This window comes from Pseudopipra pipra, chromosome W, assembly GCF_036250125.1.
Source record: "Pseudopipra pipra isolate bDixPip1 chromosome W, bDixPip1.hap1, whole genome shotgun sequence".
Classification (NCBI taxonomy): Eukaryota; Metazoa; Chordata; class Aves; order Passeriformes; family Pipridae; genus Pseudopipra; species Pseudopipra pipra.
The window spans coordinates 56,737,170-56,757,134 of record NC_087580.1 but is presented as its reverse complement, the minus strand read 5'-3'; the positions used below and the strand labels follow the sequence as shown (position 1 = coordinate 56,757,134).

The 19,965-nt window shown below is 39.1% G+C and overlaps 1 protein-coding gene across 1 annotated transcript; it reads left to right on the top strand.

The window, feature by feature from the left end:
• The first annotated feature begins 1,557 nt into the window (after nt 1-1,557).
• LOC135405741 (activated RNA polymerase II transcriptional coactivator p15-like) lies at nt 1,558-19,028 on the top strand. Its single transcript, XM_064640331.1, has 5 exons — nt 1,558-1,944; nt 3,858-3,930; nt 5,438-5,557; nt 14,072-14,180; nt 14,914-19,028. The coding sequence occupies exons 2-5, from the start codon at nt 3,859-3,861 to the stop codon at nt 14,991-14,993; spliced, it is 381 nt and encodes a 126-aa protein (XP_064496401.1). The 5' UTR covers nt 1,558-1,944; nt 3,858; the 3' UTR covers nt 14,994-19,028.
• Nucleotides 19,029-19,965: the final 937 nt, after the last annotated feature.

Sequence of the window (19,965 nt, the reverse complement as noted above, 5' to 3'; positions counted from 1 at the left end):
TGTACTGAATTGCTGAGTCTTGAACTACACGGTTGGTACTGAAAAGAGTCTGAAAGTGTTCAGACCACTGATTCAGAATGGAGGTTTTATCTATGAGAAGCATTTGACCATCTACACTGAGTAGAGGGCTTTGGACCTGGTATGTAGGTCCGTATGCTGTTTTCAAGGCCTCTTAGAATCCTCTGTAATCACCCGTATATGCGCATAATTGAATTTTTCCTGCTAGACTGATCCACCACTTGTTCCCTCTTGTAACTTTATTACTCCATTTATATACAGAATAAGGGTCCAAGCTACAAAGCCAGGCTAACCCTAACCCTAACCCTGTCCTGGCCAGAACCAGGACAGACTTGTAGCTGCTCATGATGACTTTTGGGGATTATTCCAACTTCAAACATGATGTTTATCTTCCTGGCTCATGTTAATGAACAGGGATCTTTGGAATTTAGAAAGCCAAAGAGTTTGACTTTAAACACTTCATTAAGAAGTGTTTGTTCTTGGAACTACAGAGACTGATCACCCATCACCCCACTACCATCTGTACCAACAGTAGCTTTATCTGGAAGATATGATTGGGACTAGAGTCCACTTCCTAGTTCTGATAGCATGTTTACAGTTTTTACAAAAAGCTTGCATTGTCATGGTAGCAAAAGCACAGGTCTAGAGGTAATAACAATGAGAAAAGGACTAAACTAAACTGATAATGGGTATCTGAAGCACTTGCATCCATCCTGCCACACTTATAGCACAACTACATGACCTATTGGCACAGCGATAAGCAAAAAATGACTGGCTGCGTTTGTTTTGTGTGAAGTTGTATTTACTATGATAATATTTTAATATTACTAAATCTCATCATAAATCGAAAGAAAGTACAGACTCAAATATGTAACATGAGAAGACAGAACATGAAACCACTCAAGCTCCAACAGCATGCTTGGCCTACTGCAATTTGTAAAGGCTGCTAAAAGTCTTCTCCTTTCACAAAGATGGGGGCAGGGGACCCTTTCCCCACCTCCCCTCCAAACAGGTGTAATTTTGGTTTATTTCAAAAGCTGTTGCATACTTGTTTAGATGAACTAAACCTACCATCCCTCAAATTCTGACACAGGAAATGGCATCAGCAGGGCACATATGCAGTGTTCTGGTGTAAACATGATACAGAAGTAGGCAAGATTGTCAGATTATATTTTCAAGGGTTTTTACTTGAAGGGATTTTAAAAAGTAAGCGTTTAGAACAGAAGCTGAGATATATTTTTTAAAGTTTTCTCCCCAGCACTTCAGACGTGCTTGACCCAAGGTGACTGACAAGATAGTAGTCATAAGGCTCACCCGCTCCCCAAATGTAAAGCCCGTCAGGAAGAAAGCAAAACGCAAGTCACACGGTGACAGAAAGGGGAACCAGCACTTTTCTGAACAGCGCCTCAGGTGCTGCGGTTTCGGTATGCAAAGTCAACGCAGCTACACCAGAGCGTTTCCTCTACTTCCTTCGGGGACGTCTGCTGGCGGGGCGGCTCTACACGAGATCGAGGAACCGCTGCAGCGTGCAAAAGAAAACAACGATTTACAGATTTGTTTTTAAGGGTTCCTTTTAGGTATTAAAGGCACTCCTCTCGGTCCCCTCTCACAGCCCCTCAGTGGAGGGCAGGCCTCCCCTCAGCGGGGCCGCAGTCCCGATGGGGCCTGGCTCCAGGCAGGACCTTGCCGTCGGCCCCACAGGGCTTCTTCGATTGGCGTGATGCGGGTGACTAGCCCCCTGGGAGACATTTTTTTGCTGCTGTCCTAGCCGGAGCGGGGGAGGTAGGAACGAGTTAAAAAGGTACGCGTCCTCTTTAAACACCTCCCCCTGCCCCCTCCCACGTGGTGCAGGGCAAGGGCGGGGATTTTGCGATGCATCACTTCTGTTTCTTTTGTGGTGGAGGAGAGCCGCGTACGGAGTGAGATGTGAGCATTTGGGTTCTTTTTCGTGTTTAGTTAGGGCTGTTGTCATTTTCTCTATCCTTCACCCCCAGCGGTAGAGAGCTCGGCATCACCAAGCCTGGCGCAGGAGAGGCGCGTTGGGTAACCGTGTGGTGAGGCTTCCCATTTTCTTCGAGTGCCCGCTGTACTCTCCGTGAGGAATGTCCCGCCGCGGAGCGGGCCTGGGGCGGGAGTAGGAGCTGCTGCCATGTTGGGGGAGCAAAGAGGATTTGAGCGAGGGAGAAAATGGCGGTGGGGAACCGCCCGGCTCCGTTCACCCCGCACCGGGATCAGGCCCTGCCCACTGACGACTCCCGACCTGGGTTTTTTTGTGTGTGTTGTGTTGTCTTTTCTCTACTTCACTGTCGGTAACCTGCATCCCTCTTGCTACCACCCTGCCCTGGGAGGACCTGGGTGTTCTTGCCCGCGCCCCCTTACCGGGCCCTCACTCCTTTCTCCTGGGGGGCAACATGAGCCGTAGAAAAGAGGAAAAGGGGAGGAAAATGGCGGCTAGCATCTGCCTACCTGGTGTTCCTAGTTCGTACTCGCTTGTCTTTCTCATCTTCCTTTCCCTCGTCTTCGCTTGTCCCGTCTCGTTCCACCCTTGCTCTCCACGGTGTTTGGGTGTCTCCTCACGCTCTGCCTACTAGTTTCTCCCGAGGGGAACCCAGCCCCCCTATTTCTGTTTCCGCCCCCACTTTCCTCCATATTGTTACTCTCTCTTCCTGATGCGGACTCTGGAGTTATCCTCTGCAGGTGCCCCGCCCCCCGCGTATCAGACTTTTCCTGTTCGGCTTCTCGATTTCATGGCATTGCCGTGCTTATTTTTGCATTGTCCTGTTCCAGCTCTCTTCTGCCTCCATCCTGTAACGTGGCTTATGTGTGCTTCCCATACCGTTTCATTTTCAGTGCTACAGCTTCCATCTTTGTGCTCCAAACTATTACAACAGAATTTACTCTACTTTAGAACCACATTGATCCCTTAGCATTATTCAGACTCCATTTTTTCCTTTCCACGTGGTTTATTTCATTGCCAATTTAAAAATACTGCTATTCCTTTTTCTTCCCTGAGGTATGCTTCTTTAATATTATATTAGCCTTTCCTAGCTAGTTTATTTTATACAGTTTCTCCCTGTCATGCTTATTTTTTTTCTGAAATCACAAATGAGCTATTTATTTGTTAGAAAGAGTTTTTAGTAGCAGGCAAGATGTTTACTGTATCTAATCACATTTGCATACTAGAGAAATGTAGAAGCACACTGGGCAGCATGCATTCAAGGAAAGTTCAATGTCCATTTGTCTAGTAAATGAATAGATTCTAGTGACTGATGTAGTAAAGCTGCAGTGGAAATATTAATTGCAGTACTGTAGTTCTCTGTAACAGATATTTTCACACTTTTGTATTAATGGTGGGAACTTGAGCTTCATGTATGATAGCTATGCATCTGTTACTCACAATTTCAACTAGGTAAAATGCCCATGTAAGATTATACATAGTGCTGGGGCCTTAAATTGTTTATATTTATGAATGTAATGTTGAGAATTCAACTGGAGAACAGTTTTGTATTGTATTTTTTTTCATTATGGTTTCTACCATACCCAGGAGCATATGAAACAGGTGAAAAATTGTCCCTTTGTAAGCAGTTCAGAATCTAAAACACTGCATTTAAGGTAGTTACGGCAAAAAGGGGAAGAGCTATAAGGGGAAGAGCTATAAGAGGGAAGGGTGTTTGAGATCACATCTGCAATGTGTATTAAAGCTTATATGAAAAGGCAAGAAAGTCTTCAGGAGGGTTTTGAATAAGATGAGCCTTTACAAACAGATTTGAAAATGGCTTTCTAGCCATAATAGGATGTATTCATCATATAGTGTTCTCATGTTACCTTTCTCTTCCTAGAATGCCTAAGTCAAAGGAACTTGTGTCTTCAAGCTCATCTGCCAGTGATTCAGATAGTGAAGTTGACAAAAAGGTGAACATTATATGCAGTTTATAACTACCGTATTAACTGTTATATTTCAGGCTGGGGTTAAGGAATTAGCTGAGTGTTATGTCACAAAATGCATGTCATTCCATATGATTTATCAGACACAAACTCAAAACACCCAGCCCAACAAAACTCACTACTCAAACCCCCCAAGATTATGGTTCGGGTGGATACATTTTGCTTTGCAGTAAACTTTTTTCTTAAGTTGCATTCTGCTTCAGGTTTTTCTGTATAGTATATCTAGCCACAAGCTTCTTGGAATTCTTTGCTGCTTTGTGGCAAGTGATAGAAGGCTTCTGTATAAGCTGCCCCTGGTGACAAGAATTTGAACTAATTTTGAGGACACCCCCCACCTTCATTTTGATATCTGGATTACTTGTAAGTCCAAAAAAAACCCCTCCACTTGCCCTGTCATCCATGTGCCACTTGTTTATCTTGTTCATGCTTCTTTTTATCTGTTTCAGTCTTACATTTACTGTAATACCATCTGCTAGTTTCTCACTTAAAAGCTGAGCCAACCTAAATGTCTTTGAGTTGATAATTTTAACGTTAACTGCTTTAAATGCATAAATGTAATGTTCTCATTTATTTTTAATAGTTATTTAATTTATAAATTTGTATAGATATATCAGTCATTGCAAACAAAAATTGAACAGTCAATTTATCTTTTTAAGAAATGCTAGGTGGTAATGCAGACATTAGATCTTTTAGTGCAGTATGTGAAGACACTTGGTCTGGTTTACTGAATTGGTTCAAATGTGACTTGATTGCATTTAGCAAATTAGTTGTTTTGTGAAATCTTAATATAAGAAAAAATGGTCAGGTGATTTTTTTTTTTTTTTAGTCATTAGGGAAATGTATTCCTGAAAAGACATAGTCTAACAATCAACTTCAGTGGGCAGTAAGGTGGTTGGTTTTGGTTTTGTTTTTTTTCTATGACAACTGCCCATATTTTTTTGAGCTGTTTGTCTTTAAAAGAGGTTATCTACTGTATGTTTCTAGCAGGTGAGAATAATTTTTGGTGTCTTTGTATTACTCTTGGATTTGATTTTTCAGATCTTTTCTTCATTATCTTATCTACTTTTATTTCCTTTTTTTTTTCCCGAATTGTTAGCTGTTCCCCATTTTTCATTTCACTCTTTGGAAAGGATAGTGAAACTTCTATCAGACTTTAAGATTTTAAATAAAAACTGACAGTATTACTGCACAAAGAGAGTAGGCTTTTTGAAATGTATTTTTGATCTAATTAATTTCTCTTTAAAGCCGAATTATTATGGTAAACTTTGCTGAAAACAGAAATGTGCTCATTTGGAGATTTTTTTTTTAATTTTTTTTTAAATTCCAATCTAAATGTACAGTATTGGATTCCTGCCTTCACAGGAGGAAGGTGATAATATGTATTCCATAATAGTAGTTTGTGACCTCTAACATAAACTTTTTTATAACTTATGAGTTGTGATTCATGAATTTCTTTTCTTATTCTTGTTCCAAGGCAAAGCGGAAAAAGCAAGTAGTTCCAGAAAAGCCCATAAAGAAACAAAAACCTGGTGAAAGTTCAAAAGGTGCAACTTCTTCTAAGCAAAGCAGTAACAGAGATGAGAATATGTTTCAGGTAAAATCGATGATTCTCTTAGAGCCTGGTTAAGGTAACCATTTACATCATAATCAGTATAAATTTTATGAGGCTATCTGAATATCATGATAGCATAGTGCTTGGTCTCCTGAAGTCTTGGCTGAAGGAGATTACTATGCTAGCATGCAGATGAGATGGTGAGATAAAGCATTGTCAGGTTTCAATAGAGTAAAAGAATCAGAGTTGTGGCAATTGATTCTAACCTTCATGTCTTTGCCCATGGTAATTCTCTGGGTAGTCATTTTGTCTGTAAATATTAGATCGGGACAGTCTCTACGTGGAAATGTTTTTTAATCAGGGGTCTTGAAAGAAAGGTTCTTGGGAACCCAAAATACGGACTCTTCATTCCTATTTAACTAGGTCAAGGGAAACTTGGCTTCTGTCTTATGACAGTGTCTTGGAATAAGTTTTACTTGTTCCTTTATGATGCAGTTTTTTTCTCACAGAACATCAAAAATATTGCAATTTTTTACATTGTCAAAATAGGGTGAAAGTATGTTTTTCAGTAGCAAGAAACATGTGTGAGTTCGGGATATTGCATATCCTGGGGTTAGCCGAGGAAGCAATGTGTGCTGAAAGCTGTGCAAGAATATGCATAGCTCAGAATTACTTGTTTTAGGGGTGCGGATCAAGACTTATTAAATGTTTGTGACTAGCTGTCTTGAAAGGGACAGGGGATGAGCAAGGAACTTTAATTCTTAGAGACTTTGATTCTTAAGTTTGTGAAAAGTCAAGGGAGAGGTGCCTAATAATATGGTTCCAACACTGAGTAAGGCAAAAGAAATGGGTTTGGGCTGTAGCTGTGCAAAGTAATATGGAGGGGAACTCTGGAGAAGGCCTGTGTCAATTCTCACTTTCCTCTTTATGTATAGTTGAAGGGAGAGTTTAAATTTAAGACACTCAGCATAACTGCCAGGACTTCTTCATTGGAGAAAGAATATAATACTTATAGTTCTGTTGGGGTATGCTTTGATCCATGTAAGAAAAATGAGATGGTATCTTCTGCACCTAATGAGGTGAACTGCAGTTAGAACTCAAGCATAGCATAAAACCTTCATGTTTGGGTTCAGAAATTGCAGTCTTGGGGAAAACAGTTAATTTTAATGTTCTCCCAATGAAAAAAAAAAAAAAGCAAGCACAAAGCAACATAACCAAACAACCCAAAGCAAAAAATAAAAGCAAAAGTATTTGTGTGCTCTGATTTCTTTCAACCTTTTTTTGACCCAAGGTAATAAAAAGTTACTAAAAACAGACAGTAGAGGACTCATATTACTCTGATAAGAGCAGGATTCTTCCAGTGTTGACTATAATACAGAAAAAATATTTCAGTATCACCTTGACCTAAACCATCAGCGTTCCTTAGTCTCTGCCTGCCTTTTAGTTACTCAACAACAAAAGTTTTTCAGATAGCTTGTTGTGTTATGTGGGGGTTTTTTTCATGCAACATCAGCTCATGTGTGTTTACTAAGATGCAACTGTTTCAGTGTAGAAATAGCACTGTAGGTCTGAGGATGTTCCCTCTCTCTCCTCTCTACCCAGGAGAGCATGCTAGAAGATCTAGGTGTGTGTTAATTTTTTAGGTATTATTTTGTTTGTTCTAGGATTATTAGTAATACTAGAATCTCTCCTTTCTGCTTCCCCATGGTAATAAAATAATCTTTGTGCAAGTAATTTTGCAGTATAACTTACAAGTATGTCTTTAATTGATGGAAATTAGGCAGTAAAGCATTCATAGGATAGTCAAATTCTGTGGCATCCATATTGTGTGTGGGAGTGATAGCAACTAACATGAAACTTAGTGGTTTCTTGTTCTATACCTTTGGATTGTGTTTTTAAAGTATACAGCTTCCCTTAATTTTGAACTTATTGTGACTGTTGTATTCAGAAGATTGAGCATTTTCATAAAGATCTACACTTTTAATTATTTTTGTTTGAAACTAATGTTGGTGTAATGGTATTCTTGAAGCTAATTATGAAGAATAATTGTAAGATGGAGGGAATTAAGTATAAGAGGCCAAGTGTGTTTTATTTATTTACATGTCTTTGTCTTTTTGGCTTTTATAGGTAGCCCAGTATGCTATGGAATTTGTTAAAGGATTTGAGTGCAGTTGGGTTGTGGAAATTTACCTTACTCCCATTTGTGATATATTACTAGAGGCCCTAAAGACAAGCATTGTTCATGTTACATTAGATTCCTGTCTGTGGCTTTGAGCCAATGTGAGTTCTGCATCATGTGCCTTGGTTAGTTTGACAAATCCTGTCATCTACCTACACCTGATTGGGATTAGGTTTGTTAATGCTATTGGGTTACAGTATTAATGATTATCCAGAGTGGAACCGCATTACATGATAGGGCATTTAATAGAAATTGTTACTTCAAAAGTAGTTTGTCTGTTGCGAGTGTGGCTTCCCCCCTTTATTTATTTAAGTTTGGGTCAAATTTCCTTTTTCACTTGTGAGACACAAGTTCTTCAGTTTCCCAGTGTAATGTCTTTACCTATTATAGGCTCCTGAAAGTAGATAATTAAGTAGATAATATATGTTTGTGATGCTCTGGAATGTGATCGATTGGTGTCATGCTATAGGAATGGTATACCATTCTCCAATTTAGTATTCCCACTTAGAAAACCCCCACATGCCACTCCCCCTCCCTCCCTTCAATTGAAGGTGCAAATGGCAAAGATCACGGGTTGAGATAAGAACAACTTACTGGAAACAGCAACGAGATAAGAAAATGGACAGTAACAGTAACAATATTAGTAAAAAAAGTGTACAAAATAAATGATTTACATGGAAAGCCCTCGACAATAAACAATATTGGACCGCTCCGTCCACCATGTTTTCTTGACCAGAAAGAACCCCTTCTCGGAAGCAAGAGTCCCTTTCCTCTGCCCCTGGCAATGACATGAGGTGGTATAGAATAACCTCCGTCTTAGCCACCCCCCCCCTTCCAGCTACTGCAAAAATTAACCCTGTCCTGGCCAGAACCGGGATATTATCCACTTCTTATTCTGTACCATCTATGTCATGCCCAGATCCTTCACGTTCCAACTATATACATATATAAGTATATGCAAGCACAGGTATCATTTCCATAGTCAGTGGCAGTCCCTCCAGGATGTCTGCTGAGTTCATTTAGTCCATGTCTGTGGGTTCTATCCATCCTAGATGTCTTACAGGGCTGGTGTGCTGTCAGCACAGTCCATTGTACCATTCCATTTTCCCAGAGGCTGGTGCATGACAGAGAATATGATATACTGTACAAGTTTTGAGCTGGCTTCCCGCCAAGTCCCCCGAAACTCGACAACAAGGACCCGCCTCCCAGAGAGGGAAAAGAAAAAAATACCAAGCAGCCAAAGTTATAGCAAAAAAAAATATATATATATATTTTACATATAAGGCAGATACACAAAAGGAGAATACCACACACTGGGGGGGGGGGGGGGGGGGAAGGGAGAAGGACAAAAAGGGGCAAGGACCGAACAAGTCAAACAGCCAGCCGAAGGCAAACTAGCAAAAATCTCACCACTTCCCTTCGAACAGGCAGGATGGCCAGACACGGTCCTAGGCTCTCCCCTCACGCGTGGCAGATAACGGCAGTCGCTGTAGGCCTCGGCTCCAGATAAGCCAGACCTAGACAGGGACCCACCGTTCTCGAACCTCGCCGGAAAGGAAGAGAGTGAGGTCCCTCCTGCTGGCTTTATTTATACCTCAAGTTACGTAAAGGAATAGCATGGAATACTTCCGTGATCACTTTTCTAGTTCCTTCCTGGTTACAAGTTGGTCTCCAGGAAGGCCTAGAGCGAAACCACCACATATACCCACACAATACTGTGCTCTCTGGCCCAGGTGTCTTTGAGGCTATTTTCGAAATGAGTCTGTTGTCCAACTTAATTCTCTCTGGGGTGCCATGTTGCCACAGGACTTGCTTTTCAAGGCCCAAACTGGTGTTCCGGGCAGTGGCATGAGGCATAGGGTACATCTCCAACCATCCAGTTGATGTTTCAACCATTGTAAGCATGTAGCACTTGCCTTGGTGGGTTTGCAGGAGTGTGATGTAATTGATCTGCCAGGCCTCCCCATATTTATATTTCAACCATCATCCACCATACCACAGAGGTTTTACCCACTTGGCCTGCTTGATTGCAACACGTTTCACAGTTATGGATAACCTGGGAGATAGTGTCCATGGTTAAATCTACCCCTCGATCACAAGCCCATCTGTATGTTGAATCTCTTCCCTGATGACCTGAGGCCCCACTGAGCCAGAAATAATTCACCCTTATGTTGACAGTCCAGATCCACCTGGGACTCTCCCCTTTCTGGCTGGGAAGGGGACTGATAGAGCAGCTGAGTGGGCACTATTCAGATTCGAATATTCCCCTAGCAAAATAAAAACTCAAATTTATCTGTTGATACCAAAAAACTGATATTTTTATTTTATTAATTGTAAGAGATGCAAAGAGAAAGATTTAAAAATAAGAAAAGGTTGGAAAAAGCTAAGATTACTTTTAGAAGCATAGGAAAGTTACCACCAAACTACCTTTCAGCTGAGATGGTGGTGGGGGGAGCAGTTTCTGCCTTTTTTTTTTTCCTCTGCTGCTTTTCTATGTAATCTCTAGCTGTGGGGGACGGGGGGGGGAGATGTCATCTTAGCAACTTAGTTCTCTGGAATGCAGTCAAGATGTGTGTGGCTTTGCTGCTCATGGTTGAGCTGTGTCCCAGGCTGTGCAGTGTTCCAATCCTCGGTAAGCAGCATCTTTTGGCCCTCAGAAATATGGTAAGGGTAGGGGGATAACGTATGACTCACGCATGTGGCTTGGTGGGTCTCAGTTCTTGTCCAGGCCAGCAGAGTTTCAGTCTCCAGTGGCAGGCAGGCAGGATGCGGTGGCAGAGAAAAGGCAAGGGGGAGGTGGGGAGAGAGATGCTCGGCTTTGGTAAGTGGTTCTCTCCATCCCTTTCCTCTCCCTAATTTTCCAAAATTTTTCCTCAACTTTTGTAGTGTTTAAAGGAGGTTGTACATGTTTTCTTGGCACGTGGCCCTATTCAGGTGTTCGAAGATATATAATAACCGTAAACAATAGCATGATCTTTTGGTAGGAAAGCTCCAGCAGGAAGCTCTGGTGAAGGCTTCTGACAGAAAGCTGACAGAGAATTTTTGGTAGGAAGTTTTGACATGCAGAAACAATGGCGAGACACTTTTTTTAGCATTTCTATATTATCTGGTTGTTACAGAGGCACAGGTCGGTAGGGAGGAAAAAAGATGATCTTCATATTGCCAGAGTCTGGTAGTCACCTGAAGCACTGTTTGTTCTCCTTCTTTCATTGACATCAATGCCAACGAATTTGCGTACAACGATGGCATGCTCCATACAAACTTCTGCCACATGTACTGTGTACACTGGATCTCATCTGGATCTACAGGGGACTGCTCGTTATTTGAATCCCTATAGATTACCTCCAGCACAGCTAATTCTCTCAGGTACTGGATACCTTTCTCCATGGTGTTTCATCTGCTTGGGCGCACTACTAGATCATTCTTGAGAGAATTCGTTTCCCTCAGGCTTGACAGGAGTCGCCTCTAGAGGCTGAGAGTTTCTGTCCTCTTCCCAATCCCCTTGGCAATGCCCACATCCTGGGACAGGGATTCCAGTTGCTTGGCTTCACTTTCATATAGTGGACTGTGATATCCCAGCATTGGAACAGCCAGGTCACCAGGGACTGTCCTGACTGGCAGCTGAAATCTTTTCACATATTTCACAGCTCACCCACGGACTGGGATTGGGTGATTATCTCTGGCCCTGCCTCTTCCTCCTGTTCTGAGGGCCCTGCTTCCTCTTCATCCATCACTAAACAAACTGATTTGACCTTGGATTTCTTTTTCTGTATAGGGGCAACTGCTACCGGCATGGGTTGTTCCTCTGGTTCAGCTGCAGTTTGAGGGACCACAGTGCCTGTTGGTCTGCTTTCCTCCTCCTTCCCCTGAGGGTGCTGTCTACTATTGAGCACTGATAAATAGTAGCCAGGGCCCAGCACATCACATAACTTCATGCCTCTCTCGAATTGCCAGTGTTTTTCTTTCCAACATTCTGCCACTTTATCAGGGTTCTGTAGTTGTTCAGGGGTGAACTTCCAAACCATTGGAGCAGAATAGTCCTTCAAAAACTGGCCTATTTTCTCCCACATTCCATGCCACTCATGACTATCCACCCTTGTGGGAGATCTCTGAATAACCTCTGTAGAAATCTCTTTCTTGACTCTAAACATGATGTAGACTGCACTGAGGAGACCTGAGAAGACAAACGCCATCACTCCAAACGTCCCTCCCCCTTCCTCCTTCTTCCCCGCACTTTATATTCGTAGCATGATGCCATATGGTCTGGAATATCCCTTTGGTCAGTTTGGGTCACCTGTCCTGGCTGTGTCTCCTCCCAACCTCCCATGCATCCCCAACTTCCTTGCCAGCATGGCAGTATGAAAAGCAGAAAAGGTCTTGACTCTGTGTAAGCCCTGCTCAGCAACAACTAAAACATCTTTTTATTATCATCATCACTGTGTTCAGCACAAATCCAAAACAGAGCCCCATACCAGCCACTAGGAAGAAAATTAACTCCACCCCAGCCAAAACCAGCACAAAAGCATATGAACTTTTTTATGAAGGTTGAACTACAGTAGCTACCCTGCTATAAATCAATGCAGCCCTTGGAACATGAATGTGTTGTTACAGAGATACAAAGGTGTCTTAGATGAGTGAAATTATTCTAGGTCTATCAGCTGCTGCATGAAAAAAGAATTAGAAATTACTCAATGCCAGAATTGCAGGTAACTGAACTTCAGGAAACATCTATTTACTTAGCCAAAATCTAGGTTCATTTGAGTTATTTAAACTGTACTTTAGAAGCCTATTTAAAGCTTTTTAGCAGTGGCAACTGTTTTGCATAGAATTTAACTAAACATTCAAAATTTAACATGAGCATTCCGCTGAAATCTAGACAGTGGTGTAAAACCTAACTTTTAGCATTTTAGCATTTTCATATGGAACTGTTTACATTTAAGGTAGACTTACTGACTGAATTAATGATGTGTACTTTGTATTATTGCCCCTCACCTTACTGTAGTTAAAGTAAGACATGTAGCCTTATCTTTAATAGTCAAATCCTTACGCTATCTAAAGACATCCCAGTTGTTTAAAAATAAATTTTAGAGTTAATTTAGCATGATCTGCATAAGAATAAAAATTACTTTAAGCAAACACAAAGCATATTTGTTTATATATATTTTGTGAAATAGCAACTTTTATGACTTAAACATCTGTGAATGGGTTTAGTTGATTGGAGAGTTATGTATGCTTTCTGGTCAGACTTAATGCTAGTAAGATGTGTTTTGCCCCCTGTTAAATTATGTCAAAGTGCAAGATGCATAAATTAAGGAAGTTGAAAACTAATGTTTTATCAGGAAGGAATATTCTGTTTTTAAAATTGTTTATGTTATAATGTGTTCTTCCTTCATAAAGTGTATCCAGAAGGTGCATACAGAATACTAAGAATTTCTTACATGAATTGTTTGATTGTTTTTATTATAAAATTTCTGGTTCTCAAATTCACATTATATTTTGAATTTATGTGAATGAATAGTTTTTTTATATTTTTTTTTTCAAATTTGATAAAGCCTAAATATGTAGTGTAATGTGTAGTGTGCCTGTTGTCTCTCTTCCCTTTACTTCTCCCCCCTCCCTTTGTTTTTCTCTTTGGAGAATTAAAAAAAAAGCCCTCATAATTCATTTAAGCCACTGTGTGAAATTATGATATTTCAAAGTAATTTCATACCATGCTACATGTTGGTAAACTTCAAGTATTTGGATGGGGTTTTTTTGGAACATCTGGTACAGTCTTTTAACCGCAGTTCCAATAAAGTGCCCCAATGAACTGGTGGAAGCAGGCATGGGGCAGTTGGTGGCTTACTTCTATTTCTGTATGTACTGTGTTATAAAAAAGAAAAAGGAAAAAAAAGGGGGGGGGAACAGAAATTGGATTCATCTCATGTGAATATCTAATTTGATTTCTGTACATATGGAATGGACTAAAACTTAGATTTGGGAGTAAAGCTCCCTCTTCCCTGTTTGTTTACAACTGCTACTAACAAAGATGGTTATAACAGAGGCAAAACTTTATTTCAGAAAGCAGTAAATTAGTGGGTTTTGTAAGATGTAAGCTTGTTAAGAATACAGGTATTTTTTGTTCTAGGAGAGCCACTCTTGCATTGAGCATTGAATGCTCAACTGGTTTTAAGTTGTTCATCCATTTATATTGTCATTACTTATTTGCCTACTGACTGCTCTGGATTAAGCTCTTGATCTAGTTGTTTTACTGGTGTTTAAAATAAGCTGCAGTGTGCAGTGTGCAGTGTCACATGTCCAAGTCTGATACTGCTGGGAAAAGTGAATGCTGTAATATGTAAAGTATCTAAAAGATATCCTTATATGTGTTTTGACAGATTGGCAAAATGAGGTATGTCAGTGTTCGTGACTTTAAGGGAAAAGTCTTAATTGATATTAGAGAATACTGGTTGGATCAAGAAGGTGAGATGAAGCCTGGCAGAAAAGGTATTGTTCAGCTTCATGTTATTTTGTATTAAAACATTGTGTGCAGTTTGCTGGAGAACTTTGTGTAAAGTGATTTCATTGGCCTGAGTCAGTTTTCCTAAATGGTTCCCCCATAATTTATGCAAAACAAGGCATCGAATACAAACAAATTTGGTATGGGAGTTATATACGTAGCCATACATTTTCCCATTGATTAACTTAACTCCACTTCTTGCTTTTATTACAATTGGATTTCCATGTTGGTTTTTGAGTGCTAGAGAGTGGTAATAGTCTCTCCAAAATGTTACTTATAGTTCGTTATTCACAGTGCTTTAAGAAACGGGAGGGAAAAAAACCCCAGAATTATGGTACTTTAAAAGTGCATAGAAGTTCAGTCCACAGAGGTATTGCTTTTAGGAGCCAACAGGAATACAGTTGATTTCCTTAATTTCTTTTGTACTGCCTTCTATCAAGGCCAGGGCTGTATTTCTGCATTTAGCCCAACATTTGTGAATGAATTTGTTATACTGCACTCATTTTCTTTGTAAGGAGATAAGCTAAGGTCTGAAGTTAAACCAAAGTGTTCCAAATGAGTAGTTTCTTTGTAACTGAGGTGGTTGTTACACTTGAGATAGGTTAAGCATTAATAGTCGTGACATACATTTTCTGTATGAAACCAGCCTTGACAGTAACTATGCAAGATCTTGCACTACAATTTTTTTTGTCCTAAGTATTTATTTTTATTGCATTTCAGGTATTTCTTTAAATCCAGAACAGTGGAACCAGCTGAAGGAACAGATTTCTGATATTGATGATGCAGTAAGAAAACTGTAAATACAGAGCTATACAGAAACCTTTTATCATTTTAGTTGTTTTAAGTTGTCTTTTTACATTGGCATTTGTTTTCTAAAATATTGTTTTCCAAGCTATTGTATATTGGGATTGCAAAATGATTTATAAGATGAATACTTTATGTGCATTAAAAGTATATTCTGAGTGAGGCTATTTGTGTATACTTTACTAAAAGGAAATGTGTTGCTTTCACTTCATAGTATAAAATAAACAAATCAAATAGTATGTAAAGCATAGATGTTTATAGCCTTTTGGTTAAAGGTGCTGGTAAGGTTGCCTAATAGCTTTAATTTTAGTTTTACTTTAGTTAACTGTTAATGTGAATTTTTTTTTCTGAGGAGATTTCTTAAAATGTCCCAATTTTAATTTTTTTTTTATTTTATTTCATACTCTTGCCCTGACAGCTTTCAGCTTTAAGACTTGATACAAACAATGAATACCTGGTAAAACACATTTTTGTAGGTAATTTTAAAACTGTATTTGCTAATTTACTGTATTTATTCAGATGCAAGCAGTCCTGAGTATATAGACTTTTTTGCATTACTTGTATGAAGTGTTATGCTAAACAATAACACTTGAAATCAAGCCACACACTATTTCTTCCCATTTTTCTATAACTTGCTTGACTTAGAAAATACAATTAGCCTTTATTCTTAGACCCTAGATTTTGAATGTGATGCATAAACTTTTAGAGTAATAGACATACCTCAAAGTAAGATAGTTTTTAAAAGCTCCAATTGTGGTTATTGTTTAGGTACCCTTTCCAAGCTTTGCATTAAATTAATTTTCTTGAATACATACTGACTATTTAGTCTATAGAAAAGAACAGTTAAGCTGTCTTTGTAGGGCTTTTGTTCGTTTGGGAGTATTGTGTAAACAATGATGCTTAAACTAGGCTATAACAGATTAAACAGTCAAAGGGAGTTAAAATTGCTTCAGCTGAGACATCTAGCTGTCATGCTCCTGCCCTGTCTGTCCATGCTACCTGCCCAAACCATTTAACTTGACTTGCCTTGTGTGGCTTACATGTGCACAACTGTTTTATATTTTGTACAGAAGGTACTTAGTGCTTACAATGAAACACTGGTGCATAGTGGATCGTGACTCTAGTGAACTTCGCTTGTCTACTAGGTGCTATTCTGGTAAAAGAGGCTTCTGCCCAACGGAAGCTCTATTAGACTAGATGCTGCCCCAGATGAAGGGCTTCTTGGTAGGTGTCACAAACTATGGAATGAAGAAGGGAGAATATGCTGTTTGAGTAGAACTTGGAGCGATAAGGGGCATGCCAGTGCAGAAGTTAAAGGTGACAGATCAAAGTTAGCTGACAGTAATAACTACAGTGAAGAAATGTATGTTAGCAGAATTGGATAAGAGTTTATTTTCTGACTTAATTCAGTTAATCAAAGGAAGAAGATCATAGAATCATAGAATAGTTTGGGTTGGAAGGGACCTTTAAAGGTCATCTAGTCCACCAATGAGCAGGGACATCATCTAGATCTGCACCATCCAATCTGACCTTGAATGTTTCCAGGGATGGGGCATCTACCACCTTTCTGGGCAACCTGTTCCATTGTCTTACCACCCTAATCATAAAAAAACCTCTTCCTTATAGCTAGTCTGAATCTACCCTCTTTTAGTTTAAAACCGTTACCCCTTGTCCTATTGTGACAGGCCCTGCTAAAAAGTTTGTCCCCATCTTTCTTATAGGCTCCCTTTACTGAAAGGCTGCAATAAGATCTCCCTGGAGCCTTCTCTTCTCCAGGCTGAACAACCCCAACTCTCTCAGTCTTTCCTCATAAGAGAGGTGTTCCATCCCTCTAATCATCTTTGTGGCCCTCCTTTGGACCTGTATATTTGGCTTTGAAACAGCTTCATGAAAATTGACATTTCAAGACTATGTAGTGAATATACAACTTATTGGTTCAGCTGTAATTTTCCAATTTGATGTTAAATTTAATGTATTTAAAAAAACATTGCGTATACATAAATGGGATTTACTATTTGTTTATTTTGGAATATTTTAATATAATTGTTTATATTGCAAACATGCATGGAAGTCCTATTCTCCTAAGTGCCATACACAGACTGTTCCTGTGCTGCAGAGTTTATAATTCAATACAAATGGGTATTGAAGGGTGAGGAAAGGTGACTTCATCAAATCAAATATATATGATTTAATTTAACCATTATGTCAGATATCTCCACCCACTTTTTAACTTATCCATCGCTGACATATTTCAAATAAAGTTAAGCTATGTTTTTGTATAGCTCAGGAAATCTGAGTTTTTAAAAACTGCTTGAGGGTGAATAAAAAGGGTGAAGAGATGTTTTGTGGTAGTAGCTGTGTTTTTTGGGCACAACATTCTTTTTTGTGTGACTCTTAATGGCATGTTGGGGTATTTGGACCAAATAGAATAAATATGAAATATCCGCTTCAATTTTCGGATGAGTGAATGAAAGAAATTGCTTCAGATCACTGTCAGCAGATTCTAGATGTAGTTTTTATTTGTGATATGTATGTATGCTTTTTATTTCCCTTTAAATCTGAAATTTTGCAACCAGATCTCACCCATTTTTACCTCAAAACTTTCATGTGGCTACTTATCATAATAGAGGGAACATTGTCCTCAGTTAGACTACTGTGGTAGTAGGTCATTGGATGACAGTTGTGTACAACATAATTGTGTTCAGGAAGGTGGAGAATTAAATTCAAGACAGAGTCACAGAGTATTCTGAGTTGGAAAGGACCCACAAGGATCATTGAGTCCAACTCTTAAGTGGGCTCTACGGGGATCAAACATGTGACCTTGGGCTTATTATTAGCACCATGCTCTAACCAACTGAGCTAATCTCAGTTTAATTTTGGGGGAGTAAATGAAAAAGTTTTCATAATAATGATTAGTTCTCTTGTGGAAACCGATGGTAGAGACATTCAAAGAAATTAGTATTTGTTAATCAAGAACTATTAGTTCCTCTTATAGATAATACCCTTGCTGAATTTGTGATTATAATTACTTGAGAAAACTTGGCACAGTTTGATTTTACTTAGTTTGCGTGCTTAAAAATAGTTTTCCATCTGCCAGTTATATTTCTGCCTCTAATAATAATAAAATATCATATATTTTACCTAAGCATCTTAATGTCTGCATGACTCTCCTACAAAAAAAGGTAACTAATAAACTAGTCAGTTTCACAAATGAACTCAAAATGGAATTTGTTTTATTGCGAGGGAATTCATTGCACTTCAGATGACTGACATGGTGGTTACTTGATAAAAATTTGACACATTCAATGTTACTTTGAAATAAATAGCTGGTAGTGATTTGTCATGTAATTGTTTATGGCTGTAGTCTTTCTAATTTGAGAAGAATATTTAGATTTTTTTTTAATAAAGATTATTTTTTTCAGACAAAATGGTAGATAGTGTAGAAATGTCCACGGAAGGAAATTATGCATATGTGAAAAGACTGTAATATGAGATAAAAACACCGCTCCCTTTCCCACTGAAGTAGCAAAAGAAAGATGCATTTGATTCTTGATATTTATGCTGGACATATTAGCAATATGTTTTATAAATTAAATCTGCTATGGAGCTTAGGAGGAAAAATCGATCAGAGCTGCCAAAGTACCATATGTGTGCTAAATCAAACTGTCATGTACAATGTTGCTCTTACGTAGAGGTGTTCATATTGAAGTTAAACAAATGCAGTACTAAGTTTGATATTCCTGTTAAAGGAAATGTTCCAGTTATGTACTACTTATGTGATCTTTTAGCAAGAAATTGATTGTAATTCTGAGAACTCAAATGTCATTTTGTTAACCATGTGGTATGTTTCATGTTTTGTTTTGGTGGTATCTACTGCAGAGAGGCCACTGGAAATATGCACCCTCCAACTTATAATTATCTTGATGTTCAAATAAAAAATCGTTAAATGGCATATGTGTAATAACAGTTTGAACACTTGGAAATAAATGAAGACTTCTGTTGACATAGTGTTATTTTTAACAGAAATTTAGCTGCACTGCAACTTATTTTTTCTTAATAGCTGTTTTCATAACAATTTGTTTCTTGCAGCTGTTGTAGTTTGGAAATTTGAAAACTTAATCATGAAAACTTGGTCCATGTTTTTGGGTGGGTGGTTGCTTGTGTTAGCCCAGAGGGATAGGAGGTTTTCATTATGATAGAAGAACAAATGTCATGTGAAGATGAAAGTAGCAGATAGAAACACGCTTCAAACACCAAACAGAAGGAAAACGCCTGCTAAATTGCTCTTGTTAAGAAAATGGCTGATTAGCTTTTGAGTGGAGTTTCTTTTTGGCCTGACAGTAAATATAACCATGGATTAGATAGATAACTGGATGAGAAGCTGTTTTCTATCATTGGTCAGTTAGATAAGTGTAGGCTTCTTTAGGAAGGATATTTTTTTTTTCACATGCTTGCCGTGACTGATCTGTAGGGAGTGGATTAACTGATTGTAACCTTACATGAAACAGATTTTTCTTCAAGTAATTGAGCACAGAATCAGAAATTATCTTGACTCAAATGGAAGAAATGCAGTTTGAGGTTGATGGGGAGTCCTACCTATTTCCCATTTACTGCCATTCACTTATTGGTAGGATTCATCTTTGACTAGCTCTGGTGACTATATATGGAAGAGCAATCTGATAGGCAATGTTTTTCCTGTTGTAAATCGAGCTTATTGTCCCCTGCTCTCAACTTCACATTGTTATGTAAAAATGTGAAGACCACTGAAGAACTGAAATGTTTCTTGGCTCTGTGAAAACATATTTAGGAAGGAGAAAAAAAAGTTATTGTGCAGAAGCAATTGCAGCCAGGGAAGAAGAGAAGTGGGAATATGTGAAAGAAACAACTCTGCAGACACCAAGGTCAGTGAAGGAGGCGGGGAGGAGGTGCTTCAGATGCTGGAGTTGATATTCCCCTGTAGCCTGTGGT

What these genes read in the sequence shown, in the direction of transcription:
- LOC135405741 (XM_064640331.1), top strand. Translation starts at nt 3,859, where the DNA reads ATGCCTAAGTCAAAGGAACTTGTGTCTTCAAGCTCATCTGCCAGTGAT. An exon ending in GAGATGAGAATATGTTTCAG is followed by an intron (nt 5,558 to 14,071) that starts GTAAAATCGATG and finishes GTGTTTTGACAG; the next exon opens with ATTGGCAAAATGAGGTATGT. An exon ending in GATGAAGCCTGGCAGAAAAG is followed by an intron (nt 14,181 to 14,913) that starts GTATTGTTCAGC and finishes ATTGCATTTCAG; the next exon opens with GTATTTCTTTAAATCCAGAA.